This window comes from Lepidochelys olivacea, assembly GCF_965140295.1.
Source record: "Lepidochelys olivacea isolate rLepOli2 genome assembly, chromosome: 7".
In the NCBI taxonomy this organism is placed as follows: domain Eukaryota; kingdom Metazoa; phylum Chordata; order Testudines; family Cheloniidae; genus Lepidochelys; species Lepidochelys olivacea.
In genome coordinates this window covers 95,850,118-95,859,765 of record NC_140417.1, presented here as the reverse complement: position 1 = coordinate 95,859,765, position 9,648 = coordinate 95,850,118, and the positions used below count along the sequence as shown (strand labels likewise).

General features: G+C 40.6%; 1 protein-coding gene across 1 annotated transcript in view; it reads right to left on the bottom strand.

Annotated features, from left to right (window-relative positions):
- Window positions 1-1,275: 1,275 nt before the first annotated feature.
- Window positions 1,276-9,648, bottom strand: part of DNTT (DNA nucleotidylexotransferase) — a 478,907-nt gene continuing 470,534 nt past the window's right edge. The window contains exon 16 of the mRNA XM_084635618.1: window positions 1,276-1,339. Within this exon, the coding sequence (XP_084491744.1) occupies window positions 1,302-1,339 (38 nt within the window). The 3' untranslated portion in view covers window positions 1,276-1,301. The remainder of the gene's footprint in view (window positions 1,340-9,648) is intronic.

Below are 9,648 nucleotides of genomic sequence, written 5' to 3'. Positions count from 1 at the left end.
TATTCTATTAAGAAAAAATCTGTTTGACAAAGCAAGATGAATATACAGAGTTGAACAAAAGTCCCATGCAATGATAAACATGGGAAATTTGATGCTTTAAGACATCTTCTTTGAGTTATTCAAACTTTGCAAGGGCAAAATTTAAACTGGGTCACTTTTTTACCAAGTTACAGCACTTTGATACATGACATCTGGAAAACTTTTAGAAGCATATTTTAACACTTCAGAGTAGTATTTGGTCTACTTTATATTTTTCATATAACTTAGCATTCCTTTCTATTTCAAAAGTATTAAAATATGCATGCTAATTACTCTGGGTCAAAGCTGGCAAGTGTCTTTTGATAGTGTCTGACAAAAACAAAAGTAGCTGGAGATACTATAGGAGAGAAACACCTGTTTAGACAATGATTGTAACTTGTTGACATATATCAATGTACAATTGTAGTGTTTTACCTATGTTCTGTGAGCACAGTCCCTCCCTTATGCGACTAGTCAAGTCACAGGTACATAAATCCAAAATAACATTTCTAAGAAAAAAGCAGACTAAACAGGCCTTTGGGAATTCATTAATCCCTCCTCTTTTCGTTTCTTTCTTTCGTATGGTGAAACCTTAATTCACCTCAAAATACACACAAAGGAGATGAGGGTGAAGCAATCACACAAACTGCACCAGATGGGTTCAGTAGCTGCTGTATAAAAGACATTTGAAATTTTTTGGCAGCATTGTGACTCAGATAGTGTCTGTGTTTCATATAAGGACTTTGATTCTTTCCATCAGATTGTGTGGTGTTGCAAGGGTTACTACAGATTTAAGACCCAATCCAATGTCTATTGAATTCAGTGTGATCTTTCCATTGACTTCTATCAGTGTTGGACTGAGTCCTTAAAAGGAGATTATACTAGGAGGGGAATACCCAGTCAATGTTTAGTTTCTCTGTCTAAGTGGAGACAGACTAGAATAGTGCCAGTAATGATTATTTTAATGGTGTGTATTCTTTTCCATTTGCATATGGGCCAAGACCACCAACTTAGTTCACATAGGCCACGAGTCAATGCAGTTGGCTTTAATGGCATTTCTCCAGATTCACATTTTTGTAACTGAGATCGGAATCTAGCCTATATTAAAGTCAAGAATACATTTTGCATTATCATCATCCTTTAAAACTTTGTTCTAAGTAAATCTGAGTACAGATACCATGGTAAGGCGCATGTCAGAAATCTGTACATTAGACACACAAATAGAAAAAGAAGCCAAAAAAGACATTTAGTATACTTACCCTTCTGAAAATCCAACTGTCATTTTAGTGTTGCAGTTTATCATTTCTTGAAGCAATTCTGGCTGGTGAGTTAAGAAACCATAAAATGTAATTGACTTTAAAAAAAACAAAAAAAAACAACCATAGGGCTTGATGAAGCCAGGAAGAGGGTGTTTCAAGTCCTAAAGCAAGATTTTAGGGGATCATTATCAGTTTCTCTAGAAAGAAAGTTTTAAAATGTCACATCAAGATGTCAAGTTTTAAATATTTTTGGATGAACTGTGAATTACTATTTCATTTTCAGCCACAACTTTATTACTATAAGATATAGCCACAAGGCAACAGGGCCCCCATAAAAAATTAAGCTATTAATGATTATTTTGTTTTGATCAGTAGAGATTTTGTTATTAAATTTAATTATAATAAACTCTGGCTTTTTACTGAAAAAGACATACTGATACCTTTTGTAGACAAAGTGCTTTTGTGTCTTGCTTGGAATTGTTACATTTACTTTGATCCCAAAAGGTTTTTAAAAGACCTATTTTCTATATTCCTTGGTATAAGTGCATGTATCTGATATCCAGAGAGGTAGAGGAATGACAAGATACTATAGTATGTAGATTATAGATAAAACGGCATAAATGTGATTTTACTTTGAAATAACAGTTTCTCTAGTGTTGAGGGTTTTTTCCCCCAACCCAGTTGGAAAATTACTCATTGCCACTGAGTGATTGGAAATAAATGGTGTAAATACACAAGAACTGTGTAAGCAGATGCAAGCCTGAATTCCATTTACAAACATAGGCTCTTTTATACTCTCAGGCTTCCACTTCTTACTCACATTTACCACTGTGTGCGTGTGCACACATACAAGGGAGTTTGAACTGGTTTAGTTGGCAAAATGTAAGTTAAAGTAAGGTAAGGATACCCCAATTTAAACCTTCTAGTTCATCTGCACATAACAATACACCAACTTTGATTCCCATACACCTCAGCAGTGTGTGTGTGTAAGTAGGACAAAGTGAGTCTTGAGTGTAAGATACTGTTAAGGTGGTTTAAAGAGGTCTAATTTGCACCATTTTACCGATCAGCTATGAACTGGATCCAAAGATAAGTTCATGGAGGCTATTGGCTCTTAGTCAAAATGTAACCCATTCTCTGGCTGTCCCTAAACCTCAGACTGCTAGAAGCTGGGACTGGACATCAGGGGATGGACTTCACTCACTAAATTGCCCTCTGTTCACTGCCTCTGATACTGGTCACTACTGGAAGACAGGAAATGGACTAGATGGACCATTGCTGTGACCCAGTATGGCCATTCTTAGATTCTTAAATGTTTTTAGCCAGCAGCGCATCAAGCCCATCCTGCCCTACACAAAGGAATGTGTATTGTCTGGCTGGCTGGACTGCAGAGGACAATGAAAAAAGTGGGCATTTATGTAAAGTTAACAAAGCCATCAAACTAGCACATGGGGGAGATTACTACTTAACGATCATGACAGGGGATGGAGTCAGCAGGAAACCTTCCTGGCTCTTGAAACAGAAACAGTGAACTTTGGGGTAATAAGGAGGGCAAAGAGACATCTGAATCATCCATCACTTAGGGGACAAAAGGGAGCAGCAGCCTTTGAGTTCATGAAAAGTAGACCCTCTGGGCCACAGAGGCAAAAGTAGCTGGAGATTGACTATAGGTGAGAAACCTGCTTAGACAATGATTGTAACTTGTTGACATTTAGTTTCAGTTCCTAAAAAGGGAGTTTTGCCTTGTTTTACCTTGTGTGGTTTTTGGGAGGGGGGTGAGGGGATGAGAGAACCTGGATTTGTGCAGGAAATGGCCCAACTTGATTATCATGCACATTGTGCAGAGAGTTGTCACTTTGGATGGGCTATCACCAGCAGGAGAGTGAATTTGTGTGTGGGGGGGGGGTGGAGGGTGAGAAAACCTGGATTTGTGCTGGAAATGGCCCAACTTGATGATCACTTTAGATAAGCTATTACCAGCAGGACAGTGGGGTGGGAGGAGGTATTGTTTCATATTCTCTGTGTGTATATAAAGTCTGCTGCAGTTTCCACGGTATGCATCCGATGAAGTGAGCTGTAGCTCACGAAAGCTCATGCTCAAATAAATTGGTTAGTCTCTAAGGTGCCACAAGTACTCCTTTTCTTCTTGTTTTACTTGTAATCATACCTGTATCTTTCATTCTTACCTGTTGTCACTTCTCTCTCTTCTTTGTTCCTAAACTCATTCTTGGTTTTACTGCAACAGTTCTCAGTGCTGTGTATTAAGCTGAAGCATATAACCCCAGCCTTGCTCACAAGCTGTTGTGTGTATTGGCTGTTTGGAGGCAGCACACTTGGTGTGACCTCTCTGGCCAGTAAGACAGGACCCTGCAGGGGAAATGGTTTTGAGGAGACTTGGGATGAGAAGAGTTGTTGGGGTCACCTGAAAGGAGTAATTGGGCTGGTGGAAGCCAGGGTGAGACCACTGAGTTGTGAGCATGCTGCTAGTGTCAGGGATCTGAACCAAAGCTGCACAGAACGGAGGCATCCAGGGTTACTAAACAGCAGCAGGTGGTTACCAAACCCCTTATTGGTCTGGGTGAACCCCCAAATCATCACATATGGACTTTTGTCCTAAGAGTAAAAATATCCAAATCACGAAATTAAAAACATTTAAGCATAAGAAGAGTCTCCCTGTAAATGCACTAGTATTTCTTAATTGTGCAGCTGTGAGCAATAGGTGAAGACATGGGTTTATGAGAAGAGATGGGGGAAAATTGTTCCTTGATTCTTAGATTGTAAATTCTTTGGAAAAGGAACTCTGTCTTCCTTTACCTAGTGCACTAGTGTCACAACTTTAATGTACTTTAATTTCATTCTTGTTCATGAATTTTGGTTTTAGTTGCTTTTTAAAAAAAATAGTATTTTATACTGAAAATGATTTTTTCCTTCTCAGGCAATCTAATTTCCAAAACAATGTACCTGAAATTAAAAGACTTCATAGACCCTGGCCTAGGTTTGTTCATGTCAGATTCCCAGAAGAAGAGAGCTTGCACACTGAAATGAAATGCCTAATGTGCAATTTATTCAGGCATTTCAAAGACACAAGTTGAAGGATGAACAGGATTCAAACTTCTTTTTCACTACTGGTTTGACAAAAGCCAGCTCCTACTGAATCACCACCTTACGCTCTGCTTGATGTTTAAGATCATTTGTAAAGTGAATAAATTATACTTTACAAGCATTATTACTGTGTGTGAAGAGTCCCCTTCTGGGATCTTCCTGACGAGGAGTAGTTTAGCCCTACCACCAGCTGTGTTAGTAAGCCAGCTCTAGCATCTTTGGGATCCTGTTACTAACCTCACACGGTAGTTTGCAACTAACTAAGAATTTAACAAATAAGAGACCTCAATTGAAGGGATTGTTCCATAAATCTGGATTGTTACAAATACTGCATTACAATCATTTGCACGTATTGAATAAATATATTTAGGGACAGCCCTAGGGTCATATTGAATAAATACATTTAGGGTCAGCCCCACAGAAGAATCTGTCCCTGGACTCATTTATGCCAAATGATATACTTTTGATGCATCTTACATCTGACAGAATAGGCATCCACATGCTTCTTCATTGTTGATGCCATTTATTGAAGGGCCTGGAGCATCTTGTTTACTACTCCATTTGAATATTAAATTATTTCTGGGACTTCCCTTTTGATTTAGTTTCTCTTGATAATGCCATTTTCTGCCATGAAATTGGCCTCACACATATTACATGGAGGTGGGGTGGGGAGGATGAAGACTTTCCTTACACTGGGTTTCAAAACACTAGTTGTCTTCATAGGTTGCAGAGGCCATTAATATAATGCAGGTTTGTCTGGGTGACAGATATCCAGAAATGTAGCAGATAAATTGAAGCCCATGCTAAAATGATTAAAAAATGTACTTCTCTGTTTTGACATATCTGTACTATGTTTCCTAAGAACAGTTATCAATTAAATTTTAAATTCAAATAAAAATATATGGATACATTAAACTACCTTGGGAAAACATCTGAAGTCCTAGAAAGTTTCTAGATGTTTCATTAATTCAGTTTCTTCAATGATTAGTAATATTGGACTTCTTTCTTCTATGTTTGATGTTACCACAAATAGATCAAAACAAGTTTTCTTGGGTTGAGATTCTCACCTGGTGTAAACTGGCATTACTCTACTGAAGTCAATGGAGTGACACCAATTTATATGAGGTGAGGATCTGGCCCAAGATCAATAGGCTAAATCTCTTCTGAAAATTAGATGTAGGCTCCTAAATCAGCTAAGCATTGCAACACTGAGCACAGCAATGCCTAAAATACCTTTACAAATTTGGGCCTAAGTATTTTCTAAGAGTAGATCAATATGGTGAAGGATTGTGGAACATTTACTGTGAACAATGCACCACATTATTTTACATAGGGTACGTCTACAGAACAAAATTATTTCAGAATCATTCTATTTGAATTTTTGGAAGCGATTTTATACATTCGGTCTTCTGTGTCCTTACTAAAGCTCGTGAATTCAGCAGAGTGCGTCCACAGTACCGAGGCTAGCATCGAATGTCAGAGCGGTGCACCGTGGGTAGCTATCCCACAGTTCGTGCAGTCCCTGCCACCCATTGGAATTCTGGATTAAGTTCCCAGTGCATGATGGGGCAAAAACATTCTCGCGGGTGTTTCTGGGTATGTGTCGTCAGTTGCTCCTCCCTTCGTGAAAGCTACAGGAGACAATCGTTTCGCGCCTTTTTGGCATGCAGACGCCATACTGCTTTCAGCAGACAGTGCACCGCTGCTCGCCTGCTACTATGAATCCACCTCACATTTCCTCTCATCTTCCTATGTAATCTCTAGTATCTACTCTTTCTCTTCCTCATCGAATGCTTCCGCTGCCAATTCTGCTCAGCCATCATGAACCAAGCAGCACAGCTTCCACCGCCAACTCTGCTCTCCCACTCTTGCTGCGATACCGAGTTTCTCCATGTTGTCTGTCCTGGGCTCCCGCCTCTGTGAAAGCTACAGAAGACAACCATCTCCTGCCTTTTTTCGGCTATCATGAACCAAACAGCACCTCTTCCGCTGCCACTCTGCTCTCCTACGTTTTGCGCCCTTTTCCCAGGATTACCCGTGCAGGCACCCACTCAAATCTCCGCTGCAGTTTTGACCATTGTAAATACCTCGCGCATTATCCAACAGTATGTGCAGTACCTGCAAAACCGGGGGGGGGGGGGGAACGACGACAGCACGATTACGATAGTGATGAGGACATGGACACAGACATTCCTAGAAGCACGGCATGTGGTGATTGGGAGATTATGGTGGTGTTGGGCCTGCTCAGATCACCGCGGAAGTTATAAGCCTTGTAAACACCTCGCGCATTATCATGCAGTATATGGAGAACCAGAACCTGCAAAAGCAGGCGAGGAAGCAATGGCAGCACGGTGACAACTGTGGTGAGGACATGGACACAGACTTCTGTCAAAGCACAGGCCCCAGCAATTTAGCCATCCTGGTGGCAATGGGACAGGCTCATGTCGTGGAACGCTGATTCTGGGCCCGGGAAACAAGCACAGACTTGTGGAACCGCATAGTGTTGCAGGTATGGGATGATTCCCAGTGGCTGCAAAACTTAAGTATGCATAGGGCCACTTTCATGGAACTTTGTGACTTGCTGTCCCCTGCCTTGAAGCACAAAGAGACCAAAATGAGAGCAGCCTCACAGTTGAGAATTGAGTAGCCATAGCCCTGTGGAAACTTGCAATGCCCGACAGCTACCGGTCAGTCGGGAATCAGTTTGGAGTAGGCAAATCTACTGTGAGGGCTGCTGTGCTGCAAGTAGCCAACGCAATCATTGACCAAGGGTATCCAGGGTAGTGACTTTGGGAAACGTGCAGACCATTGTGGATGGCTTTAATGCGCTGGGGTTCCCTAACTGTGGCGGGGCGATAGATGGAACGCACATCCCTCTCTTGGCCCTGGAACACTGGGGCAGCCAGTTCATAAACCACAAGGGGTACTTTTCCATGGTGCTGCAAGCACCGGTGAATCACAAGGGACGTTTCACCAACATCAACGTGGGATGGCCGGGAAAGGAGAATGACACTCACATCTTCAGGAATTCTGGTCTGTTTGAAAATCTGCAGGAAGGGACTTACTTCCCAGACCAGAAAATTACTGTTGGGGATGTTGAAATGCCTATAGTTATCCTTGGGGACCCAGCCTACCCCTTAATGCCCTGGCTCATGAAGCTGGGCAATAGTAAGGAGCAGTTCAACTATAGGCTGAGCAAGTGCAGAATGGTGGTAGAATGTGCTTTTGGATGTTTGCAAGACTGAATAATTTTCTCTTCTTCTTATTTCCCCTCCATCCAATCCCCACTTTTCCTGTGGTACGCTCTGTCCTTCCATCATCTGCGGTATTTCAATCTCTCTTCACCCCTGTTACCCTCATTTTCCACATCCCTGTTTATCAGCCCCTTCATATTTGAGGTCAGATTTGCAAAGGTATTTAGGTGCCGAATGGTGCCTACCAAGATTCACAAAAGCACCTAACCTGCTTACAGTGATTTCAGTATGTATGCAGTGTAGTTGTAGCCTTGTCAGTCCCAGGATATTAGAGAGTCAAGGTGGGTGAGGTAATATCTTTTACTGGACCAACTTCTATGTAGAATTGCCATTATTTCTGGTAGAAGTCCAGAAAACTTAAGGCTAGTTTTCATCTGGCCTCTGTGAGGACGTGCAAGGGAAGGAGAGGGTACAAAGAGACTCTTTCCCTGCCGTTGTGCCCCGAACAGCAGCCAAGTGCAACGGGACTCCTTGTGTTAAAGCATTCAAGGATTCTACAAGCTTAGTACCACTGTTGGTGTTAGACTTTCTACACTGGGCTGAGAGGAGCTGCGGATATGGATTTAGTCTAGTTGAAGATGACAACAGAATAAAGGGTATCACAGCATCTCTGCAACCCAAGAGCCATCTGGAACAATAGCTCCAAGAATTCCTGATGGGTTGGGTGATTCCAAACTGCTCCCACGCATGGCTGTTGCTTAGTGTCACAATTTAGCATTATTTTCTCATTTTCATTCACTTCTTGTTTTTTCCCATTTCTGTACAGCAGGAGGAAACTAGGACTCTTAATATGTAATTGAAAAAGTTAGCAAGGCCATTCTTTGCATATTTACATTTTAACTTTTACCTTGTGTCTCCCTATGAACTCCTGCCCCCTACATGAAAGATGATATTGTCAACTTTAAAAGAAAGCCATATTTCAATTTTTTGCCTCTTTAAAAAACAAAACAGAATGGATAATTTTTAATGTTGGGTCACAGCCTTTGAATAAATATAACCATTTCTAAGTAAGGTCAAATTCAGAAGTATATCATCCACTTTTCTGGTAGTGCTAAAAAGTATATATGTAACCTGATAAGATCCTTCCATAAAGAATTCTCTATATCAACTGCAGATAATCTTGCCTGGTACTACAGGTCTCCACAAAGAGTAATATTCCACATTTTAGCCAGGCCTCATTTCATTACATGTATCAGATTGCCCTCATTTGACCCCATCGCATAATATGCCTCTTCTAATCCAGCTCACAGGCCTTTGCTAATTTGAAAATCCCAGATGATTTTAACAGTTTTGTTTCATCTCTTTGGAACCCAGAAAAATCATACAAAGAGTAGTAAAGCCTAGAGAATAATTTATGATCGTATTTCTCTGCTCTGTCTTTTTCACCAGTCTTTTTGTAATAATTTCAGCAAAACATAAGAAATGCTGTTACAAAAATTGTTTTGTAACTCAGTCTCCTAGAAAATGCGTTCAGTAATTAAAGGAGGAGGAGGAGGAGGATAGCTACATACTGCCCAGATAAATTGGGAAACGACTATGTTGTTCCTGCTTTATGAATTAGAACCAATAAGTAAGTGTTAAGTTTCCCTATGAAATGTTTTTTATCATAACCATTATAACCATATCAATTATTAAACCTACAATTTATTTAAGCTATGCTTCCACTGAACACTTTACTAGCCCGGGCTTGTAACTAAGTGGTCAGCAGTACATAGTTCTTATTGTGCTTATATCTCAGTGGGTCAGAAGAAATGAGAAGACAAATCTTGATGGCAAAGTGAACGGGAAGATAGGCATATCCACCCGTGGCACATCCTCACCAAGCATCAAACCCTTTTATTTAGAGAACAAAACAGCTTGTGTAGAGGAAGAGTTTGAATATACTATAAAGTCACAAAGGAAATATTTGTTGCTGTCCACACATTAGCAGACAGTGTTAAAGATGATCCTTCTTATTTGCTTTAAATGGGTGAGTAGAGTACATTTGAAAATATACTTAGTGAGACTTTTGAGTG